Below are 24252 nucleotides of genomic sequence, written 5' to 3'. Positions count from 1 at the left end.
ATTGATTTCAATACTGCCCAGTTATCTACTGTCAGGATATACACAAAATTAGCGAAACACAATCACACACTTTCTCGTCAATGTTGGACAGACTGCTCTCGCCCGAAAAGCGTTTTGTGTTGTGCCTAGAAGGCAGTGTAAGACAGTTGAAGGTTGTCGCAAAGCGGTGTGGTGCATGCATGCATCACGTTGTAGTGCGTCGAAACCACGTGTTGTGGTAACAAACATTAAATTTGAATAATGGATACTCACCGTAAGTGGTTGCGATTTATCCATCTCATATTGTTAAGCCATTCATAATGTCCATCTCCTTGGATCTTTGGTCGACAGTTTAACTCGAAAAAGGAAGTTACTTTCCGATAAACAGAACGCCGGCAAAGCTAGGCCCATGCGTCTGCTCCCCTGAGATGTTTGTGTTTTCCAGTCGGTTGTTTAATGTGTCGTCTCCTCGGTCCGCTCGCCCTTTGTGACTTGTTATTAATTAACATGGAAGTCAGACATCCCCTTTGTTGCTCGGCGTCGTCTGTGTCTTTGGGACGATGCGTCCGTGACGTGCATCGCGCATCGCATCGCGCGTTTGTATTCGCTGCATCTCTGGACCTCCGACCCGACGGAGGACATTAGTCCGTTTTTCTGATTGATTAAACCAGTGTTGTGTAAATGCTACTTGTAGTTTGAAGTGTATTCACGAACTCATTGAGTTGTTATTGTTTATTGTTTACATGTTCTTCCTCTCTCCAGAGAGTTCGAAGAAAAAGAAGGAGAAGAAGACCCTTGGAGAGGTTCAAGCTGGACAAGATTTCGCTATTGAACCGTCCGACAAGAAGGAAAAACTTGATACTTCACAATGGCCACTTCTTTTAAAGGTATGCGTGTTTTGATTATGTCTGGAGCCTTTGACAATGTTTGTCTTTCTTGCGCTCTCAAAATAATCATTGTGTACTTGCTTCGTTTCAGAACTTCGACAAACTCAACTGCCGTACTATGCATTACACTCCTTTGCCATTCGGTTCATCACCTTTGCAAAGAAACATCAAAGACTATATTAGCACTGGTGTCATCAACCTGGACAAGCCATCCAATCCCAGCTCTCATGAGGTTGTCTCTTGGATTAAAAGAATTTTGAAAGTAGAGAAGACTGGTCATGCAGGAACCTTGGACCCTAAAGTCACTGGTATGTACCTTCTTTCAACGTTAATTTTAATTTTCAATTAGATTAGCCTGAATCATGTAAGTCCGTAAAGTCACAAGGCAGCTAGTTCCCGGTCGTAACTTACAGCCTGATTACAGGATGCCTTATTGTCTGCCTCGAAAGAGCCACTCGTCTTGTTAAGTCTCAACAGAGTGCTGGTAAGGAGTATGTGGCTGTTTTCAAACTGCACTCTGCTGTTGAAAATGAATCTAAGGTACATTTATTTTTAATACTTGTCTCATTTCTTTTATTTCAAGTCTTTGAAATTACTATGTCTATTTTGCTCTGATAGGTTGCGCAAGCCCTTCACAAATTAAGAGGAGCATTATTCCAACGACCACCCCTGATATCTGCAGTCAAACGACAGTTGAGAGTTAGGACTACCTATGACAACAAGTTGATTGAATATGATGCAGAAAAAAATATGGGTAAGCCATGTTTATTAATAACCCATGATTTTGCCTTGTGCACAATATTGTAGTCTCATTATGTGCTAATCTTTATTTTATCAGGTATATTTTGGGTAAAGTGTGAAGCGGGCACCTATGTCAGAACAATTTGTGTTCATTTGGGGCTTGTTCTTGGAGTTGGTGGCCAAATGTTGGAGCTGAGACGAAACCGTTCTGGTAAGTAGCTCTTGAATGAAATCCTTGTGTCTATGATCATCTTTGGCAAGTCAGTGTCAACAATTGTCTTTTCCAGGGTTACATGGTGAACAAGATGGTCTCACCACTCTACACGACATTTTGGATGCTCAGTATCTGTATGAGAACCATAAAGATGAATCCTACTTAAGACGAGTAATTCTTCCTTTGGAATCTTTACTTAAGCACCACAAGAGAATTATAATGAAAGACAGTTCGGTATGGCTCTCCTCTGATTTTTATGCCATTCTTAAATGTACAAGTTTTGGTAGTGACTTATTTTTAATTATTTTGCAGGTTAATGCTGTGTGTTATGGTGCTAAAATCATGCTTCCTGGTATTTTGAGATATGAGGATGGTATCGAGCTCAATGAAGAAATTGTCATTGTCACCACAAAGGGAGAAGCCATTGCAATAGGTTTGTGCTCAATTTGTCCTTTTTTCTATTTCCTAGTAATAAGTTACATTTTGAATTGTCAATTTAGAATAAGTTGACTTTAATTTGAAAGTTTTCGCAAGAGACTGTGCAAGACAGCTTTTTGGTCTTGCTTGTCTTGAGCTTTACAAGTGCAAATAAGTACTATACATCAGATTTAAATTATACTGCACTTCATACTTACAGCCATTGCTCTCATGACAACAGCTACCATAGCTAGTTGTGACCATGGTATAGTGGCTAAAATTAAACGAGTCATTATGGACCGTGATACGTACCCTAGAAAATGGGGCTTAGGACCTAAGGTAAGACAGATCCTCCTCAACCTGATCAGAGTGCACTGTTGATTCTTATCCCTTTTGGTTCTTACTTGCTCTTTTGTCTGTTTTAGGCTTCAATCAAGAAAGGAATGATCAAGCAGGGTCTGCTGGATAAGTATGGAAAGCCCAATGAGAACACTCCTTCTGATTGGTTGAAGGGTTACCAGGATTACTCGTATGTATTGTGGCTTAGTTGGACTTCTTGCGATCTACTCATTTTAATTTTCCATGGCCAATTTGCATTCTGTCTGGTTGCAGGGAAGTGAAAGTAAAGGAGGAGCCAGAAGAGACTATGGCGGAGGATAATGGAGGAGATTCATCAAGAAAGGTAAGAAAATGTCACTTTCGTATTTCACTGCCTAGGCTTTGTAATACTGTTACAGGCGAAAATTTCCTCATTCATTTTTATTTCTTTGTACAGCGTAAGCTTAGTGAAAGAAGTGCATCACCAACAGAGGGTGATACCTCAGTAGCTGATGTTTCTATTAAAAAGGACAAGAAGAAAAAGAAGAAGAAGAGTGATGAAGCTGAAGAAGCTCCTGCTGAGGAAGAAGTAAGTAATTTGTTTTCTGTATTTGGCTGTTACTACTTGTTGCACTAACAGATACTTCAATTGCTTACTTGAACCCATTTTATTTCTAGGCCCCCAAGAAAGACAAGAAGAAGAAAAAGAAGAAGGACAAAGAAAAGTCAAAGGATGTGGACAGCGATTGAATTTAGATTTAAGCAACAAACTAGAGTTATGATTTATTTTTTCCTTATCCGAATTGGGAAGATGATGTGATACAATTTATTTTGTATTTGGTTCTAATTTTTTTCTTGTCACTGTACTGGTGTCTAAGCAGGCACAACATAGATGGAATCTGGAAAGCAGATTTTTATTTTGTATTGCAAGCTGCAGTGGCAGTATAATTTCTTTTTCATTCTGTTTTAGAAATTTACATTTTTCAACTTCTAGCCATGAAGTTAAGTTAGGCTAACTTTGACAGCCTCTACACTGAAACTTTTAGTGTGTCACAGTGGCTGTCAACTGCTAAAGCAAGTAGAGTTATTGAAATCAAGATTGTTTGAATTGGTTCACGAGACAGCAAGTGAGTCGTAATCATGATGAATTTATATGGTGTATAGTTCTCCAATTTGACGATTACTCTGTACGTATTGCTAGAGTGAAGCAAGACATGTGCTTTCTGAATCGGGAGTGTTACATTTTATTAAAATAACAATTAAATCAGTTTGTTTTATATTTTCCTTGGCCTTATTTCTATCTAAACATGAGAAATTTTATTACCTAGTGTTTGGCCTGACCATTCTGACTGATCAGTGAGTCAAGGTAGTACACGTCTTCTGATACAATTCCTGATGTCAAATTTGTAGAAATCCTCTGTTGATCGCAGGAGTAACTCTAAACTAATGTTTATGAACAAATATACACAGGCTGTTGATGCAAGCATACAACTGCCCCTTCTCCAACAAATAGCCGGCATTCTTAATCTCAAAATCTTAATGCTGTCCTTAAACGGAAGCAGACAAATGACAAGATGTTTCACAGAATAGTATCTTATTGAAAAAGTTATATCCACAAATAAGAGCAAAATTACTGTCATCTGGCCGAAATGGCAACCTGTGGGGTAGTGCCTAATGCAGACTGAACCATTTTATGCACATAACACTGGTTCTGGCTTTGACGTAACTTTCTGAAAAGGGAGATATATTTGCCCGCTGCTGTTGTACGAGGAATGATGAACTTCTCACAGAACTCTGTGCGATTAATGGCAGCTTCACTGAGGCGACCATACCTTAGGCTGCGCAGAAAGGCCAGGACAAAGGTGTAGCAGTTGAAATCAGCTTCATTGTACCTGTCAAAGAAATAAAAAATATTAATTTAAGTAATAGTAAGACTTACAGGTAATGAAGGAGCAAAAAGGAAATAGGGAACAACCTTTCAGCTGTCCAACAGTCTTGATGAGCAACATGCGCTAAAGTACTGTCCCAATGATCACTCCAGGGTCCTGCCGCGCCATCCAGCACCAGGCATTGCTTCCACAGGTGAGCGTCAGCCTGTTGAAGCCCACCACGATCAAATTCCACAACCATTCCTTTGGAATCAGTCACACCAATATGCAGATCCTTGGAGTTGAAGTAATCACTGCAACAGAAACAAGCATGAGAATATGTACCAATTCTAACTATCAGCAAACAGCAACAGATTAACGTACTTGAGAAAATCTCCTGTAGTTGGCTTGATGACAATAGAACATGGATGCTGTGTGGCTCGCACAAATGGATAAGGAACTCTGAAGAAAAGGAAAAGACAAAATATAGGAAATTACAAGTAAGTACGTAGCTACAGGTTAATAGGAAATTGTCCGAAGTCATACCTAAATGGGAGCAGTCGGAAATTGGCAGTGGCCAGGGGAACACCACACACGGGGCATTGCAGGGGCAGCTCAAAACAGAAAATATTCACTGGCCCACAATGCTGGAAGCAGAGTATTCCAGGATCTGTGTCCATTGTGTGTCACTCGCAAACAACTGAAAAAGAAGCAAAAATTCAAATACAATTTACAAACCGAAGAGACATTAATAAAACTATGGTAGGTATAAAATTGTAACCCTGCCAAAATACAATGCAAAGAAGATTAAAAGTACTCGAATTCAACAGGTTTCTATGGCACAACAGAAATAACTGTAACCTCCAATTTACTAGGGAGAAATCTTACGTACAATTACTACTCCGAGACAAGCACTCATCTAAGACTGACGGGATTTTCTAAACACTCCAACAATGTCCAACTAGAGCAATCTCGTAATCAGATCCCCTGCCAATCAAACAAATCCCATGAGATCACTGTCTGCAGCTGGAACGACAAGAAGCTTGACAGCAACTGTGTTGACAAAGGCGAATTTCTCATACAGCTCTCCATCCTGTCCCATGACCTCAATTTCTCGTAGCTAGCGGGAACTTCAAAATTCCCATGACGCTCACATTATTCGAGAATTTGCAGCCGTTTTCGCTCTAGTGCTGCAAGGGGAAGGGAATGGAAGGGAGAGAGCTACACCGCGCTGAGAGGGAAGTACAAGGGAAGTCCGCCTCGGAGTCCCGCCGCGCCGTTCCGCCATGTCCTGGCCACGTCCCGCGGACCGAGTGCGTGTTGTTGACTGGTTGCCCGGCAACCGCTCCGATGGGGAGCGAGCCGAGGGAGCCGAGCAAGCGGAGCGAGCCCATGGGGTGGACGGGGTGGACGGGGTGCGCCGAGCGGTTGGGCTGCGAGGGGCCAGGCGGGCCAGGCGGGCCAGGCAGGGCGCCGGGTGGTTCAGTGTGCGGTAACAAGTGCCAGGGTCTTGCTCCAGCACGACGCCAGGGACCGTAGGCTGCCGTAGGCGTGGCCGCTGGTTGCGTTCGTCGGCGCACCCCGGGGCCCTCCAGCCGCTTCCAGCTCCCAGGTGAGACTCCATGCCAGCGCCTGCCTTCCTCCAGCAGTGCCGCGACGCCCGCTCTGTGTTCGAGCACTTGTACCGGGGTGTTAATTTTGTAAGGCAAACGGCTTTTTCGGAGGTGCGAGCGACCGCCAGTCTTGGATTGACGAAGGAGGTACGGGGGTGGCGGTGGGCGCGAGTGGCCTGGCCCGGCCTGGCCGGGCCTCGGGGACTCCAGCCCGTCTCCGGCGCAGGGACAGAGACCTCAGCCGGGCCTTCCGGGTGGGTCGCGAAGGGTCGCGAAGGGTCGCGAGACGGGTGACCGCATCGCGCCGGGTCGATACGTACGGCCTATCGCTTGGGCCGCGCCTTGGCAGCCTTTGACTGCCTGAGGCCGCCGTCGACACACATGCCGAGGCCGATACGCCGCCGCCGTCAAGACAGCCGCCCGCGGCCCCGCGGCCGAGCAGCGCCATCTGCCCGCGCCGAGCGGGGACATCGCCCTGGTACTCGCCCTGGCCCCCTGGCCCCGTGCGAACGCGCACGTGCACCTCAATGCGCACGCAGCGAACGCCTGCGAAGCGTGGATAGGCACCCCGCCGAACAGGCGTGCGTGTCGGAGCTGAGGGTTGCCTACCTCGCGCCCAGCGCGCCTGCGAAGCGTGGATAGGCACCCCGCCGAACAGGCGTGCGTGTCGGAGCTGGGGGTTGCCTACCCCCGCGCTGCCAGGCGCTGGCTCCCGGCCTGTGCGTGCATGGCGTGCAGAGCGGCGATAAGCAGGTGTTCCCTCCGCGCGGTTGGCGCAATTGGCGCGCGGCCCCAGTTTGGAAAAGGGTGAAACGGGGTTAAAAGAAAAGTTGCTCCTCTTTCTGTTTCTGCGGAGTCCGCGGTTGTCGGCGTCCCTCCGGGGGTCTCGCTCCTCGCAGGATGTGCGTGTCGCCTAGCCGCCTTGCCGCGCAGCCCGCAGACTGATTCCGAGAGCCGCTTTGGTCGCCCTGTCTCTCTCGCACCCACGCGAGACGCCCTATAAAAGCCAGAGAGAAAGAGCGACGAAAACGACTCTCGGAGTCAGTCCGCCGCCGGAGGTAATCGCTCAATCCATCCTCCTCCGCGCCATCCCGCCATACCGCTCCGTCGTGGCGTCGCCCGCGCAGCGCCCGCGACCCTCTCACAAACAAGACCACGTCGTCCCCTGTGGACGCCTTGCCGCCTTTGTGCAGTGCAGTGCCGGCACGGCCGAGGGCACGGCCATGTGGATGCGGACTGCGCCTGCTCGTCGGCTGCACTGCCAACTCGCTCTGATTAATGAAATGACAGCTCCCCCTCGGCCGCCATGCACCTCATTAACACCCCCACCCTCTCCCGGCACGCTGTGCAGGTTTGCGCGGTTCGCGTGCGCAAGTTTTGACGCCGTGTACAGTGTACTGTGTCTAGCGGTTGTCTGCCGCACGCCAGGTCTTTGTTGCCTGAGGCTAACCCGCGCCGCCGCCCCGCCCCGCCCCGTCCGACTCGGTGCAATTCATTAGCTCGGCCGGGTAGGGCCGACCTCTCCGCCAGGCAGCCAGGCAGGCAGGCAGCCCGTCCGTGGCGCCACACTTTTCGGCGCGCGATGGCGGCGATGACCCGGCGTGACATCCTTGCCTTGGCACGCGCGGCACGCGCGGTTTCGCAAATGGAGCAGCTTCCGCGGCGGCGGGGCGGCGGCGCACAGTGGGCCAGAAGACCGGTGGAGGCGGCCAAAACTCTAGACGCGTTTTGAGCTCCAGAGTCGCTAAATGGGACTCGAACCGAACGTGTGACCCCACCAATGGATTCCTCGGTCGGAGAGCAGTCCATTGGTGGGGTCACACGTTCGGTTTGAGGCCTGTTTAGTGATTCTGGAGCTCAAAACGCGTCTAGAGTTTTGGCCGCCTCCATCGGTCTCCTGGCCCACTGTGCGGCGTGGCCACGGCGGCGGCCTTGGCACTAAAGTCTGAAAGCGCCTCGGCCCGCTCGGCCTGCTCCCCTGACCCGGCACCGCCTGTCGGACGGTGCGCGCAGTGCCCGCAGTGCGCGCGGCTCGTGACCATCTTGGCCTGGCCGGCGACGCGGCGCGCGGCGGGCAGCACCGTGACGGACGGGGCGCGGCTGGCGTGGCCGGCGTGGCGCGAGCCTCTTTGCGGAGGGCGGAGGCTTCGCGGAGGCTTGGCGGACGCTTGGCGGAGGCCGCGCACTGCGATTACGCGCCTAACGACGCCCCGTTGGCGCGTTAACGCCGTCCTCTGTTTGCACACCGCGCGCCGCCACGGCCAGAAGGGCAACAACGGCCAGCCTGCAAGGCAGGCAACCCCTGCACCGTGGCCTCTGCACTTCCACAGGCGCTGAGCTGCTTCCGGGCGGCGAAAGTCGGGGTTTACCTGGGACGGGACAAAAGGCAAATGGCCGGGTGTCAACGCGGCGAGAGGGATTTGAACGCGGGGCGGAGGGGAGACGGGATCCAATCGATGAAACGATGAAGCGGCGTTCCTACCGCGGGCGCCGCGGGGTACGGGCGGCATGAGCACGCACCACGCACAGCCAACTGAGCCTAATTAGTCCGTCCAGGACAGGGCTCTGATGGCCCTGTCCAGCAAAAGCGGTCTCGTCTTCAGCCCGAAAACGTCCCGTCCCCGTCCCTCCCTAGCGACGCGCAGCCGCCCAGCGAGCATCCTGGCGTAGCGGAGGAGCGGGGCCGGCCGCCCAGCCCGGCCCACTGCATCCCGGGGCCCGGGGCCCGGATCCCAGCCCGTCCGGAGTCCGGAGACCCCCACCACTGCCACTTGCTTCGCACGGCGTGGTCACGGCCGCACAAGTGCAACGCCTGGCCGCGGCCGCAGCGCAGCGCGCAGCCATGGCGCAGCCCAGAGAAAGCGCGAAGGCACGAACCGCCCCGCGCCGCCCCGCGCCGCCCCGCGCCCCGGCCAGGCACTGCAGACACTGCCTATGCATGAGGTTACTCAGCAGTAACTTACTGTGTGATTTATCAAGCCGGGCTGGACCGTGGCTCGAACCACCGGCGAGCTGCTACACTCGCCGAGGTACACTGTACGCTTCCGCCGGCAGGTGCATTAGTGCCGAGGTACCGCGAACTGCCGACCGAGTAGATCGTTCCCGCGGCCCGCTTGACCTACAACGGTCTTTGGTCCAACGCGCGGCCGGCAGGGGCAGGCCAGGCCCTCGGCCAGGCCAGGCCGGCACGGGGAGCGTGCGGCGCAAGGCGCACGTACGTCACGCAGACGTCACCGTGGTCAGGGTGGCTTCGCGGCGCCTCTCGGCCTCGACTCATTGGAGAGTCCACGGCGAGACGCGGTGCGGTGCCATCGGCTTGGACTGCGGCGGTCGGCGGAACGGCGGGACGGCCGACGGGGAACGGAACGGGACTCGTCGTTAATTAATTCACTTATCCGGCGCAGTGCGGCTTGGCTCGGCTCAGCTCGACTTGGCTATGCGGTGGCAGCGTGAGCGTGGCTCGCCGCCCCGCCACTGGAAAGCGGAAAAGCGCGGAGAAAGAGCCTCGAAGCAGATCGCGGGGCCGTGGCGGCCGTGGCCCAGCCAGCCCGACAGCGTCGTCGCGTAGCCGGGCCCGTTCACGCGTCTTGTTTCATCGCCACGCCCTGAAGCACCTGAAGCATGGCCACAACCTGCTGACCGGAGAGAAGGGCGCGGCCGGCCGTGTGCTCGACGTCGTCCTCGACGTCGTCCTCGACGCCGTCCTCGACGCCGTCCTCGACGCCGTCCTCGACGCCGTCCTCGACGCCGTCCTCGACGCCGTCCTCGACGCCGTCCTCGACGCCGTCCTCGACGCCGTCGTGGAGCGAGCGGGGACCCGCGCCCGAGCGCTGCGTTGCGTCGGCGGGACTGCCGTGTCGTAAACGGCAGAAACTCCCAGGCATGGCCAAGCACGGCGTCATTAGGACCGGCACCGGGACGGACTGCCGCGTCGGCCACACGCGGTGCGCCGCGCTGCGCTGCGCGGGACGCTGGAATTGGAAGCGATCCGATCCGCGCGCAGCATTCCCACTTGGATGTCGCAAGGCAGGCGGCCCGGTCCGCAAAAAAGCGTCTTTATTGTGGTTTGGCCACTAATGGCTGCGCGGCGCTGCGCGGGGAGGGAGATTGCCCCACGTGGAACGTGACAGAGCCGCAGCCGGCAGCGCACGGCCCAGGGCGCAGCCGCGCAGCCAGCAAACAAAGAAAAGAGGCAGAAAAACGAAAACCAGGACCGCGTCTCAGCAGCTCAGCAACCGCACAGCAGCTCGCCTCGAATTAGGCCTCGGGGACTTCCTCCAGGACCAGGGAAGGGAAGTGGTGGACTCAACGTTGATACGTTTTGGCTGTGAAAAGCAGCCATCAAACACGGGACCCATAAAACTGAACTGAACCAAACCAGAAAACTGGACCAACTGTATTCTTTTGGGACAGACGTAAAAAATGGCTGGCAGGTCCGCACTGAGGTAAACCGTGCGGGTCTTGCCGTCCTCCGAGCGCGGACTTGAACCTCGCCGCCGACTAGACGGCTTGATGCGAGTGGCTGTTGCGTCGTCCTTCCCGTCTGACTCACCTGAGTGGGCGTGGCGTGGCGTATCTAGCACGGCCTGCAGGGCCTGCGGCAGACGGAGTGGCGGCGCGGCGAGCAGCGCGCCGAGCACTGCGCCGTGCCCCACTGGATGGGCTGGCCGCGGTGCGGTGCGGTGCGGTGCGGTCGCTCGGCCGCACTGGGGACGCTGGACTGCTGGAGCCTCGGCTGGAGTCGACGCACTGCTGCTGGAACTGCAACCGCCTCGCCCGCCTGGACAGCCTAGACTGGACTCGGACTCGTTGGCGAACCTGACCTGCGCCAGCGGCGCGGCGGCCCAGCGGTGGCTGGAGCACGGCGGCGGGGGGGGCGGGGCGGGGCGGGGCGGGGTGGGGCAGGGCGCGGGCGGGGCGGGGGGGGCGCAACTGATCCGCGGTGGCGGCGGCGATCTGCACAGGCCAGCACTCCTGCAGCGGGCCGCGGGCCGCGCGGGGCCTGGACCGCCAGCCTGCAGGCTGATTCCCAACTATGCTTTCGTCGCCGTCGTCTCTCTCTCGCACCCGTGGGGTGTTCCGGACGGTTGCGAACGAGACGGACTGTCGGACCACGGCAGGTCGGGCGGCCGCTCTATCACGGCACAAGTCACAAAGTGCAGCGTACGACCGCAGCGCGACGTGGAGACGTGGATGGCAACTGCACCGGGTGTCTCGGGCCTCGGCCAAGACGCCCCGCGGTTTGCGGTCGTCGCATGAGTGCGAGGGAGACAGCAGACAGAGACGAAGAGAATCTTCGAAACGGGCCTAACGTCTGGCCTGCCGCGAAGGAAACCAGAGGAAACGCAAGCCTGGTGCGGGGTGCATGAGGCAGCCGGTGCCGGCGGGGAGCAGTCCCATCACACAGTGGGCCAGAAGACCGGTGGAGACGGCCAAAACTCTTGACGCGTTTTGAGCTACGGAGTCGTCAAATGGGACTCGAACCGAACGTGTGACCCCACCAATGGATTGCTCTCCGAACGAGGAATCCATTGGTGGGGTCACACGCTCGGTTCGAGTCCTGTTTGGCGACTCTTGAGCCCAAAACGCCTCTTGAGTTTTGGCCGCCTTGACCGCTCTTCTGGCCCACTGTGCATCACCCCGCCGAGCCGGGGCACTCGGGCAGGCATTAGCAAAGGTCGGCGTGGAGGCTGTCGTGGAGGCATGTAGGTCCCGGCGGGTCCCGGCGCCTCGGCCGCACCCCCGCCCGCCTCCACAGTGCACGCGGCCAGCACCGCCAGCACCGCCACGCCGGACCGCGCTGGCCGCCTGGCCGGTGTGAGCCTCTCAGCCTGTCGGCCTCTCCCATGGCGTCATCTGCATGTGTTACCTCACCCCGAAGACGCGGACGGGGCGCTCGAGTCCGATTCGCGGACCGCTATTCGGTGTGGGCCGCGCTGCGCCGCGCTGCGACGTGCGCCGCGTCACCGAGGAGCTGGACGGCACCGGCTGGACCGAGGACCTACGTCGGGTCATCGACAGGACCGCGGCGACACACAGTGGGCCAGAAGACCGGTGGCGGCGGCCAAGACTCTAGACGCGTTTTGAGCTCCAGAGTCGGTAAACAGGACTCGAACCGAACGTGTGACCCCACCAATGGACTGCTCTCCGAACGAGGAATCCATTGGTGGGGTCACACTTTCGGTTCGAGCCCTGTTTAGCGACTTTGCAGCTCAAAACGGGTCTAGGGTTTTGGCCGCCTCCGCCGGTCTTCTGGCCCACTGTGCGACACAGTGCAGGCCGCGACGCCCGCATGACGCGAGGCGTTGCGCGAGAGAGAGCATCCCGTCGGGGGGACGCACCGGCCCCGAGGGGGGGAGAGGGGGCGCGGGCGGCGACGGGGGCCGCGCGGTCTCACACCATAATCGCCGTTTCCCACGCAAAACTTACGTGCGTCCACGCTACACTTTCTGCGATGTGATTCAATGTGGCCGGCTGGGTCGCACGCCGACACGTCACTTTCACCCGGGCAAGTTGTCCATTGTCGGGTCCGTCCTCGCCATCCGCGTCCTCCCGGTCCTCCGGCATGACGTGCTTCACGCGCTCCTGGACCTGGACGTCCTGGACGTCCTGCACGCTCAAAACCGCTTCGTCTCTCTCGTACACCTACGGGACGCCCCATAAGCACGAGGGAGACAGAAAGGAATCGGCCGGCTGCCGTCTGATTCCGAGCACTGCTTTCGTCGCTCTGTCTCTCTCGCCCCCAGGGGGCGGTCCGTAGGGGTGCGAGAGAGACAGAGCGACGAAGCAGTGTTCGGAATCGGCCGGCTGGGATGAGCCTTAGTAATTAGGGCGCCACGGACTTGCCGGACACGCGACACGCGACCTCGCGGACGTGCGTAGAGACCAACCCGCCGCCGCATCGCCGCATTGTCTCGCGGCACTGCAGTGGCGTGGTCACTCTCTCGAGCCGCCGTGCCGCGTCACCCGGAACTCGGCCAAGTCTTCCGGAGACTTTTCTGTGCCCTTTGAATAGATACGCACGTTGACAGAAGCCGTGGCACACCAACAAACACGAAAAACGCGCGATGTTCGTTGTCCCGTCGTCGTAACAATCATAGTTTCAGTCAGAACCCGAGTCATTTTAACTACACGGGGTGGTAGATACCACTTTGTGACCTCACGTGTTTGTGGGGCGGTTCGCTAACGGTGCAAATCCTTTTACCGCGGGAGGGGAAGGGAAAAGGGCGGAAAAGGGACTCGGCCTGCGAACGCGTTTCCATTCCAATCACATTAAAGCGGCTCCCCGCTTCGTCGCCTCCGTCGTTTCGCTCCGCCCGTTCCGCTACTCATTGATATCCAGTTACTCGCTCATGACCTTTTCATGGCTCGCCCCGGATGACCCCTCGCTCCCCACTTGGCTGCGGAACACAGAGCGCGGCACCCCTCGCGTCGCTCTGCGTCGCTCCCCACGGCCATGCCGCGGCCCCACGGCCCCGGAGGGCTGGGTCGGCTCCGAACTGCGATTCGTCGCGCTGTCTCTGTCGTACCCCTGCGGAACCGCCCCAAGAGTGCGAGAGAGAAAAGCACCGCTCGGAAGCAGCCGGCAGCCCGGGGCCGTGTCAGGTACGGGACGCACGCGCGTGCTGGGGGCGGCGAGGGGCGGCGAGGGGCGCATCGCGGGGGCGGAAAGCAGACGACGCCGCCCCCACTTTGATTCCGAGGGGGAGGGGACGCACTTCCGGGCCGTATGCAACTTTAAGGGCCCTGCGTGGGGCGGCGGGGCGATAACTTATAAAGGAACAACGCGCACCCCGATCGGAACCCCGTGTGGGGTGCGGCGGCCGGCGGCGTAGCCGTGAGCGTCGCCGGGGAGACTCCGCCGGTGGCGTAGCCGCGTAGCCCTAAGCACGCGCCGTCGTGGAGGCCGCGGAGGCCGTGGAGGCCGCGGAGGCCGTGGAGGCCGCGGAGGCCGTGGAGGCCGCGGAGGCCGTGGAGGCCGCGGAGGCCGTGGAGGCCACCGTGGAGGCGACGGAGGCCGTGGAGGCCGCGGAGGCCGTGGAGGCCGCGGAGGCCGTGGAGGCCGTGGAGGCCGCGGAGGCCGTGGAGGCCGCGGAGGCCGTGGAGGCCGCGGAGGCCGTGGAGGCCGTGGAGGCCGCGGAGGCCGTGGAGGCCGCGGAGGCCTGAGGCGCAGCTCCGCGCCTGGAGCCCACCGCCGGGAGCGGCCGCGGAGGCCCGAGGATCCTTCGCATGCTCCGGCGCTTCGGCTAGCCCACCGCGGAGAAACGCGGCGCGCGCGCAGTGGCATACAGTGGCATTCAGTGCAGTGGCGTCCGCTCCGCACGTCGTGATCCACATCGGGATCAACGAGGGAGTGTTCCACTAACGCGCGACGCGCGGCTGCCTCGGACATGGGATTTCTTTTCCCGGCATGTTCCCGGCTCGAGTTCGCCTCACCCTGATAACCGCTATAATTTTGTTGCCATCACGGCGAGCGCTGCCCGCCGCGGCCCGCCGCGTGGGTGCGCGGCACGGTGCGCGGGCTGCCTGGGCTGCCCGGGCCTGCCGTGCGTGCAACGGAGACAGACGGTTCGTTAACGCGCCGGCCGGGCGGCCCTCCACTCCAGGCCGTCTCGGTGTCGTCGCTGATCCCCGAGCAGCCGGAGTAGTGCAAGTACGTGGATGCGGCGCCACCATGTAATTGGGGACGCCGGCCGGGCGATCCGGGTTCAGTGATAACCATCGCGGCCCTGCACTGCTTTCGACGCTGTCTCTCTCGCCCACTTAGGCAAGTGCGAGAGAGACAGAGCGATGAGAGCGGTGCGCGGAATCAGTCTACTGGCTGCGGAGTGGAGCGCCGTTTGAGGCACTGACCCACCGCGGCGAGCGCTGGTCCAGTCAGACTCTGAATCTCTCTCTCTCTCTCTCTCTCTCTCTTTCTCTCTCTCTCTCCAGCATGCAGTGTGGCCGGTGGTAGGGGCGCAAGGTGGACGCCATGTCTGATGGCGCGGCTGGTGCAGCAGGTGCAGATGGGACCCTCGTCCCCGCCGCTGCAGCCCCTGCTCGTCCTCGTCTGCTCCGTCGTCGCCGTGCTCCTGCTGCAGCAGCCGCAGCGCGCCGAGGCGGGGTTCGCCTGCCTCAGCAGCCCCTGCGTCTACGGCATCTGCATGGATGACCTGAACAGGTGACCTAGCACAGCGGTTCTCATCACTCATTACCTACATTACATTACACACTCTAAAGGGGAAAATGCGTTCAGAAGTTTCTGTTTTGAGACGTAATGACTCTTGTGGTGCGACCTGGCAGCTCGTTCACGTGCTACTGCATCGACGGGTACACCGGCGCGCTCTGCCAGACCAACTGGGACGAGTGCTGGTCCTCGCCGTGCCTCAACGGGGGCAGCTGCGTGGACGGCGTGGCCGCCTTCAACTGCACCTGCCCGGACGGCTTCGTGGGTGAGTGCGACTGGCGGCTGCGTGGGGCGCCCATTGACAGGTCAATGGGCCACTGCCGCCACTGCGCATGCTGTCGCCGTCCGTCTCTCTCGCTCCGATACGGCATGCCCTACACTGCAAACCTAAGTGTCTACTTAGCACGCACTTACAAATGCATGCTTGCAAGTACACACTTACAAACGCCTATGCTTAGCATAGTTATACGGCGCCAAGCATGCGTTTGTAAGAGTGTACTTGCAAGCATGCATTTGTAAGTGCGTGCTAAGTCAGTGGCGTGCGCAGAAATTAGAAAAGGGGGGGGGGGTCAGGCACGCTTTTTGCCTACTTACAGGGGGAAAGTGACGCAATTTGCTACCTTCCAGGCGGCTGTCTAGTGGCCAAGGGGGGGGCATGACCCCCTGACCCCCCTGACCCCCTGACCCCCCCCCCTTGCGCACGCCACTGTGCTAAGTAGACAGTTAGATTTGTAGTGTATGAGCGCGAGACAGACGGACAGCGATTTGCTCGTCTATTCACGAGCCTATGATGATGACGGCAGGGGAGCTGTGCGAGCTGGACGTCAACGAGTGCCTGTCCAACCCGTGCCTCAACAACGCCACATGCCTGGACGGGCCCAACGGCTATGCCTGCACGTGCCCGCCCGGCTACTCAGGTAGGAGGAGGAGGAGGCCTTCGCGCGTCTTCGCGGCGAGGGCGAGGAGCGGTTCAAAAGGTGCCCGAAAACAAATGACATGGTTGCTGACGTTGATGCGGACTGCGCAGGCGAGCGGTGCGAGCTGGACGTGGCGGTGTGCAACACGTCCTCGGAGGCGCGCTGCAGCAATGGCGGCGTGTGCCAGGAGGGCCTCGGGATGGACTTTTCCTGCGTCTGCCTGCCCGGTGAGTGCAAGGCCCAATGGACAGTGGAGCCACTGTGTGCCAAACATTCACTTGAGATTGAAACCAACTGAAATGCGTTGGCGACGCGCACAGGATGGACGGGGCAGCTCTGCGAGGATCCCGTCGACGAGTGCGAGTCGTCGCCGTGCCAGCATGGCGGGGTGTGCGTGGACCTGCACGCCGGATACGCCTGCGCCTGCCTCTTCGGCAAGTGGAATGCAAAGCCCTGCTTTTGAACCTCGAACCCGCGACCTCCTGGTCAAAACCTTGAACGCGTTTGCTGATTGGCGTTGCAGGGTACACGGGCCGGCACTGCGAACAGCAGCTGGAGCCCTGCGCGCGCAACCCCTGCCTCAACGGGGCGCTCTGCCTGCTGGAGGACGGCGAGGACGTGTGCTACTGCGTGCCCGACTACCACGGCGACCGCTGCCAGCAGCAGTACGACGAGTGCCGCCGCGGCCCGGGGTAAGGCCAAGACTGCCTCTGTCTCTCTCGCACCCCTTCAAAACGCTTCGTGAGTGCGAGAGAGACAGCCAACTTGACGGGGGTGTCGATGTGCATGCAGGTGCCGCAACGGGGGCACGTGTATTGACGGCGTGGACGAGTTCTCCTGCTCCTGCCCCGCCGGGCTGAGCGGGGAGCAGTGCCAGTGCGTGGAGCAGCAGGACGGGCTGCTGAACTGCTCCGACGCGGCCCGGCCGCCCCCGACCACCTCCACGTCCAGCACGACCACCACGACAACGACCACCACAGCGTCGCCGCGGACAGCGCCTCCGAAGACGCGGAGGCCCTCGACGACGCCCAGCACCACCACCACCACGAGGAGAATGCCAACGGCATCGTCGCCGTCCACGAGCACGGCTCCAACTGGGGAACAGAGTACGCGCCCGTTCTGGACAGAGTCCGCAACGCGCGGCGACTTGGACAGCAACACTTCACCGTGGTACGCCCAGGGGACGATGCCACCGGTCACGGAGTACCCGCCGCCGACCGGCAACACCACGGCGGACGCGGCGGACGCGACAACGGTGGGCACCTCGTGGACGACGAGCATCCTGGACTGGGCCACGTCCACGACGCGCTGGGTGACCGGTGACGCCACGACGTCGATGACTCTGGCTTTCACGGTCAGGGACGGGACGTCGCCAGCGGCGCCCTCTTCGAGCACGCCGTCGTCGTGGTCCGCGTCCAGTGATGACTCGCTGGGGCCCGCTGCGACGTCCGCGGGGCCGTCCCCGGCTGGAGGAGGTACAACGCCGCCATCTGGCTTTGGCTCTGGCGGCCCTATGGGGACCACGGAGCTCTCGGGCGTCACAGACAGTCACGTCGACGACGTCAGCGCCACGGTGCAGCCCATCGGCCCGGCGACCCGCGACCCAAAGGCGATCCCCGTCGCCACCGAAAGCTCGGCGTCCACGACCACGGCCATGGTGCCGCACGCCCACCACGGCGATGGCGACCCCACCAAGGCCACCTCGACGGGCCACGACACCGACCAGCCCCCAAGCCCAGCCGCCCCGCGGACCACTGTCCCCACTGTCCCCACTGTCCCCACTGTCCCCACTGTCCCCACTGTCCCCACTGTCCCCACTGCCCCCGCGGACGTGGCGAACGTTACCAGCTTCCTGTGGACAACTCAGCCGCCGGGGACGCCGACGGACGCCGTGCCGGGAACGGCGACGCCCGCGCAACCTGCTTCAGCGACGGTGACCGCGTCGCCCGCGTCGCCCGCGTCGCCCGCGGCGGCCACTGTAACAGAGACGACGTTCTCCGAGGAGGCGACGTCTGCGTCCGCCGAGACGGTGCTCCCTCCAGATGTGGGCACTACGGCGCCGCCATGGACGACGGCGGCGGCCGGCGTGGAGACATCGCCGTCGTGGACTCTCGGTGGCGAGGACTTCCCCAGCAGCGCCGCGCCGCCGGTCAACGCGACGGACTGCAGCGAATCCCCCTGCCGCAACGGCGCCACCTGCGAGGACACGCCGGCGGGGGTGCGGGTGAGTGCGCCCAGCGCCACGCTACGCGGTGGTAAAATAATTTAGAAGTTATTTGCTAGGCTAGCACCAGCTGGTGCTCCCAAACTAACTAAATTTTAATAATTCAGTAAATTTGAAAATGTTCAGCTGGTTACCCCTCGGTTCTGGGCTTCTCTTCGCAGTGCCTCTGCGCGTTCGGCTGGTCTGGCCTCCGCTGCACCGACGGCGTCCGCGTCATCTCCGCGGCCTTCGCGGGCCACTCCTACCTGGTGCACCGCCTGCCCGGGACGCTGGGCGGCGTGCTGGGCTCGCGGGTGGCGGTCCGCGCGCGCACTCTCGCGCCCTCGGGCCTGCTGCTGCACGCGGCCCTGGCGCCGGAGCTCTACATGACTCTCTACCTGGAGGACGGGCTGCTCAAGTTCCAGTTCTCGTGTGGCGTGCAGACCATGGTCTTCAGCGAGGTGCAGCACCGCGTCAACAACGGCTTCGACCTGCACCTCGCCGCCTCGTGAGTGTCTCAGAGTGTGCATGCACATTGCATGGCCCTGGCCGGCCCTGGCAGCGTGGTCGTGTTTTGAAGGGCGTCATGGAGGTCGTGCTGCACTGCTGCAGGCTGGTGGTGCTGCCGCTGCGAGGCGCCATGAGGCCGTGCTCCGCCGCGCTGCACGTCAACCACTCCTTGGCCATGAGTGGCGAGCAGCAGTCCGTGGAGCCCCACGGCGGCGGACCTCAGGCCGGCCGGACCCCAGGCCACACCTCGCTGCTGTACCTGGGCGGGCTGCCCAGCCACGACCACCCGCTGCACCCCGAGCACCACGACGACGCCCCCATCCCCGGCGGGCTGGTGGGCTGCATGCTGGGGCTCGAGGTAAGTTACTCGCGCACTCGCAGACCAGTATCCGGGGGCCTTCCCGCCGCTTCCCGCGTCTCCGGACTCGCTTCTAATCCAACCTGAGTTCCCCGACCGGAAAGCCGGTACCGTACCTGCGCAGCGCCCACGCCGCGCCAAAGCAGCGGTGGTAAGGCAGAGCCGACGAAACGATTCCGTGCCCTATTGTCGCGCTGTCTCTCTCGTACTCCAACGGGACGCCCCACGAGTAAGAGAGAGATCCGCTCTGCCTCTATCGGGCGCGGCGTGGGTGGCTTGTGGTTTTGAAGGGAAATGAAGGTCTCCTTTCGAGGCCCTCGGGGCCCGGCTGGCCATTGGACCGCCGAACGCCGTTGGGCGCGCCGACCACTGCACTGCACACACCGCTCTACTTCCACTTTCCGACCGCCACAGGTGGACGACGCTCCGCGGCGCATCTTCGAGGACGCCGACGGCGGCGCGGAGGTGTCCGAGTGCGCGGCGCTGGCGTGCCTGTCCGCTCCGTGCCAGGCGGGCGGCACCTGTGTGCAGGACGGCCAGGACTGGAACTGCCTCTGCCCCTCAGGGTGAGTGGCCTTCAGCCGCCTTCAGTGCTTTCGTCGCGATATCACAAAATTCACACATCCCCCGGACAAAAATCCCCCCAATGAAACAATTAAACTAAAAACTAAACTCTCTCTTTCCGTCTCTCTCTCGCACTCATGGGTCATGGTTTCGTCCCTTGTACGTGCAAGAGAGAAAAAGCGGCGAGCACTGGAATCAGCCTACTAGCGCGGAAATAACCCGCGCCCAACGCCCCATGCCCGGCTTGGCAAGCTGGTGCTGGCGGGCGCTGACCCAGTGGTGTTGTTATTGTTGTTGATGTTGTTGGCGGCAGGTACGTGGGCAGGACGTGCGAGATCTCCGTCTGCCGGAACAACCCCTGCAAGTTCGGCGGCACGTGCGTGCCGTTCCCCGCCAGCGGCTTCCTCTGCCTCTGCCCCATGGGCAAGCACGGCCTGTTCTGCGAGTCGGGTGAGTCAAGGGCGGCCAAGGGCATCGAGACGATGCAGTGGCGTAGCATTGCGTAGCATGGTGTGCGGGCACGGGGCACGGTGTGCCGTCGTCGCGGTGCTGCGGGGTGCTGCGGTGCTCACGTTGCCTTGCCCCCTGCCACAGACCTGGAGGTGGCCCAGCTGTCGTTCTCGCCCTCGGTGGCGGGGCTGTCCTCGTTCGCGGCCTACGCGCTGCCCGTGTCCGTGGAGGACGCCATGGAGCTGCGCTTCCGCTTCCTGCCGTCCACGCAGGACCAGGTGGGGCTGATGCTGTTCCTGGGGCAGGACGGGCCGCACGACGCCACGTCGGACCACCTCGCCGTCAGCTTCATCAAGGGCTACGTCGTGCTCACCTGGAACCTGGGCTCTGGTGAGGCGCGTCGCGTGGCGCTCCGTCTGCCTCGCACCCCGACGTGCGGAGCGACGAAACCACGGTTCGGAGTCAGCCAACAGGCACTTGATCGTGTCCCCGGCGAGTGACCCTCTCTCTCTCTCTCTGCAGGCCCGCGCCGCATCTTCACGCCGCGGCCGCTGGAGCCGCGAGGACGCCGGCCGCACTCGGTGCGCGTCGGCAGGGCGGGCCACTCGGCCTGGCTGGTGGCGGACGGCATGGGCAACGTGACGGGGACCTCGCCCGGGCCGCTCAGCCAGCTCAACACCGCCCCCTGGCTCTACCTGGGTAAAGTGACCAACACTATGGGCGAACCGTAAGAGCAAACCAGAACACGGAGATAGCACGGCGGCTCTTCGACCTCGGTGGGCAGGCAACCCATTCAACGCCGATGTAAATAAATGCAACTCGTGCTGCCTTTTCGCTCCAAGAGCAGGAGCGCATAAAGTACTGCGGCGTTGCTTCAGTGCGCCGCGCCGCGCATTACATGAACAGCCCGTTCCTCATGAGGCGGCCGTGAGTCCGTCGGCCGGTCGCCGCGTTGCCGCCGCACCTCGACAAGGCTTGCGAGGGGCTGTGAGCTATGTGCCCTGATTGCCCTGCCCGCCAGCCGCCTCGTTCCCCGTCCAGCTCGAGCACGCCGTACAATACCTGACGTGGCGGGCTGGCGGGCGAGGCGGGCAAGGCGGGCAAGGCAAGGCGCGGGGCACGCGGGGGCGGACGTCGACCCAGACCCAGTGCAGCGTGTGGCCGGCCGGCGCCGCGCACCGCCGTGTGTTTATTGATCCCCACGCGCCCCGTCCGGCCCGTCACCGTCGTCATTGTGGAGTAATGACCCTATTGGCAGAGCGGCACCGAAATTCGGCGCTCAGTGACTCAGACGGCTTCGATTTTTAGTGATTTCCAGCTCCAGCCCCCTACCTGTGGGCTTCGAATTTTTTATTGGCGCCGACGCCGTGCGAAAGTGTTGTCCTAACCCGCCTCTCTGGCCGCAGGGGGACACGACGTCGCCAACTTCTCCGGCCTCCCCCACGACCTGCCGCTGCACAGCGGCTTCGCCGGCTGCCTCCTGGACGTGGAGGTGCTCGCCGGCACGGGGTCCTCGCGCGTGACGGTGGCGCTGGAGCGCACGCGTGCGGCGGCGGGCCGCGCCGTCGGCCAGTGCGGCACGACGCTGTGCCACGCGCGCGCCTGTCAGCACCGCGCCGCGTGCCTGCACCATGCGGCCAGCTTCTCGTGAGTAACTCAGTGTCTCTCTCTCGCACCCCTACGGGACGCCCCATGAGTCCATGAGTGCGACAGAGACCGCGACGTAGCTCTTCCCTCATCGTGCAGGTGCCTGTGCTCGGACGGCTGGTTCGGCCCCGTGTGCGCGCAGCGCTTCAACCCGTGCGACTCGACGCGGCACAACTGCAGCGCTGGCGCCACCTGCGTGCCCCTCAAGGACGGCTACGAGTGCGACTGCCCGTTCGGGCGCACGGGGCGCTTCTGCGAGGAGGAGGAGGCCATCACGGACGTGCTGCTGACGGGGCGGCGCTCCTTCCTGTCTCTGGGCGGCGTGGACCTGCAGCGCGCGCAGTCGTGCGTTGGCGTGGACGTGCGGCCCCTGGCGGACGACGGCGTGCTGCTGCACGCGGGCCACGCCGCCCTCCGCGCGCCCAGCCTGGCACTCGTGCTGCGCGGCGGGCTGCTGGAGGCGCGCCTGTCGTCCGGGACGCCGTCGCGGCGCTGGGGCATGGTGACGGTGCGGTCGCGGCGCGCGCTGGCGCGGGAGGACTGGCACCGCGTGCGCGTGTGTCGCTACGGACGCCGCCTGTTCCTCTGGGTGGACGGCGCCGCGCACAGCGCCGCGCTCAGGCCGTCGCAGCGCCTGCCTGCCGTCGGGGCGCCTCTGTACATCGGTAAGCCCTCCATCCTGGGGACTGGGGACCAGGACCCCCCGAGGAGTAATCTGACTGATTTGAACATAACACCCTGACTCCTGCATCATGCCTGCATGCAGGCGGCGCACCGGACCTGTCCGCGCTGCCGTCGCTGGGCGGCGTCGGCGTCGCGGTGCCGCTCCGCGCCTGCGTCCGGGGCGTGAGCGTCAACTGGCGGCACACGCCCCTGGACGCGGCGCACGTCCTCGAGGCCCGCAACGTGGAGGACTGCGACGGCACGGCGTGCGGCGGCGACGTGTGCCAGCACGGCGGCTCCTGCTGGCTGTCGGACCGGGCCGAGGCATACTGCACGTGCACGAGTGGCTACAGCGGCCGCCACTGCGAGCACCAGCTGGCCTGCGACGCGGCCAGGGCCGACAAGGGCCTCGCCATGCCCTGCCGCAACCGCGGCCGCTGCGTGGCGGAGCGCTGCCACTGCCCCGCCGGCTGGGGCGGGGCCTTCTGCGAGGAAGGTGAGTTACAGTGTGGGGAGTCCCGCAGGACTGCGAGAGTCGACACTGGCCTGCGCAAATCACGAGGTTCTTGTCCACGCAGAGGTGGCGCTGGGCACGCCGCACTTCGCCGGCGAGGGCTACCTCCTGGTGGACGCGGACGCGACTCGAAGCGGCAGCGGCAACGCACACGGTGACGTAGATGACTTTGGCGGCGCTGCGGGCGGCCGCATGCGAGCGCGCCGCGACCTGAGCTTCCTCTACCTCAACTTCTCCACGACGCACGACAACGGCATGATGCTGTGGTCCGCGGAGGTAAGACGCGCAGCGCAAGGCAGGCCGCGGCCAAGGCGGTTCGTTTGGCATGACAGTGTGGCACTTCTGCCCACCAGGACGAGGACCTCGTCGGCGTGGGGGTGGAGGCGGGCCGGCTCAAGGTGGTGTGGGGCTGGCGCGGCGCGGGCGTGTTCGTGGCCCTGCTGCCGGGGCCGGCCGTGTCGGACGGCGCTTGGCACGACCTGGCCCTGTCGTTCGGCGTCAACGTCACCCTCTGGACGGACGGCAGCCAGGAGCCCCTGCAGCGCGTGGCGGCGGACCCGCGCCCCATCTCGTCCGGCGGCGTCTTCTACGTCGGTACGCCGCACCGCAATGCCGCACCGCAATGCCGCGCCTCAGGCGTCGGCCCCAACGCTGCTAGGCGTGCAGGCCTGAAAGTTCTGTCTCTTTTTTTTCTTCCAGCGGGGTTCCCGGGGAACAAGTCCGTCGTCATGGAGACCAAGGGCCTGTTCAACGTGCCCTTCAGCGGCTGCATCCAACAGGTGTCCTGGAACCAGGACTCCAGCGTGACGGACTTCGCGGGCTATGAAGGGGAGAACGTCGGTACTTGCGAGCTGTTCCAGCCCTAGCTCATGGCCTAGCTTGTGATGGATGATTAGGTACAGCCACCCTCTGTTTTCCTTTTAAGGGCTTCCACAGACTTGCTTTCTTGAAGACTCTTTGAATGGAGGGAATTTTTATGTTTCGTATCGGAACTTACTTTGCTTTGTTATTTTTAACTGCAGAGTCAGTCAGAGTTTATAGCCCAGTTCAATTGGTAATTCTTTGTGAGTGATTGTTTAAGTTTTCCTGCAGTTGATATTAAAGATCTTACTAAGTTGACCTATTACGGACCTATTATGAAATTTTTTTGGAATTTCCAAATACCGTAGTTGCCTTGATTGAAAAGAATTCTAGTCCTGTTGTGATTTTTGTACTTAGAA

General features: G+C 60.5%; 3 protein-coding genes across 4 annotated transcripts; 2 read left to right on the top strand and 1 right to left on the bottom strand.

Annotated features, from left to right (window-relative positions):
• Positions 1–99: 99 nt before the first annotated feature.
• On the top strand, positions 100–3823 carry LOC117643148 (H/ACA ribonucleoprotein complex subunit 4). The gene is made up of 13 exons (XM_034381860.1): positions 100–253; positions 742–866; positions 958–1174; positions 1291–1406; positions 1485–1620; positions 1705–1818; positions 1895–2055; positions 2134–2254; positions 2459–2577; positions 2664–2767; positions 2851–2920; positions 3014–3145; positions 3235–3823. The coding sequence occupies exons 1-13, from the start codon at positions 241–243 to the stop codon at positions 3304–3306; spliced, it is 1500 nt and encodes a 499-aa protein (XP_034237751.1). The 5' UTR covers positions 100–240; the 3' UTR covers positions 3307–3823.
• On the bottom strand, positions 3816–10628 carry LOC117643152 (MKRN2 opposite strand protein). 2 transcript variants are annotated; one of them, XM_034381864.1, is made up of 5 exons: positions 10590–10628; positions 4971–5124; positions 4809–4886; positions 4532–4738; positions 3816–4448 (listed from the first exon to the last, which is right to left on the bottom strand). In XM_034381864.1, exons 2-5 carry the CDS (start codon positions 5102–5104, stop codon positions 4193–4195), a joined length of 675 nt encoding a protein of 224 aa, XP_034237755.1. In that variant the 5' UTR covers positions 5105–5124; positions 10590–10628; the 3' UTR covers positions 3816–4192. The 2 variants fall into 2 exon arrangements, with proteins under 2 accessions (XP_034237755.1, XP_034237754.1); XM_034381863.1 differs by lacking the exon at positions 10590–10628 and adding an exon at positions 5317–5509.
• On the top strand, positions 5995–24151 carry LOC117642947 (protein eyes shut). The gene is made up of 19 exons (XM_034381584.1): positions 5995–6036; positions 14972–15200; positions 15323–15471; positions 16010–16123; positions 16234–16350; positions 16444–16557; positions 16647–16815; positions 16916–18347; positions 18509–18834; positions 19485–19760; positions 20072–20208; positions 20353–20598; positions 20731–20907; positions 21615–21855; positions 21955–22520; positions 22622–23014; positions 23097–23308; positions 23386–23626; positions 23732–24151. Exons 2-19 carry the CDS (start codon positions 15019–15021, stop codon positions 23896–23898), a joined length of 5259 nt encoding a protein of 1752 aa, XP_034237475.1. The 5' UTR covers positions 5995–6036; positions 14972–15018; the 3' UTR covers positions 23899–24151.
• The last annotated feature ends 101 nt before the right edge of the window (positions 24152–24252 follow it).

This window comes from Thrips palmi, unplaced genomic scaffold (genome assembly GCF_012932325.1).
Source record: "Thrips palmi isolate BJ-2018 unplaced genomic scaffold, TpBJ-2018v1 HiC_scaffold_16, whole genome shotgun sequence".
Taxonomy (NCBI): Eukaryota; Metazoa; Arthropoda; class Insecta; order Thysanoptera; family Thripidae; genus Thrips; species Thrips palmi.
This window is presented reverse-complemented; position numbering and strand designations above follow the sequence as displayed.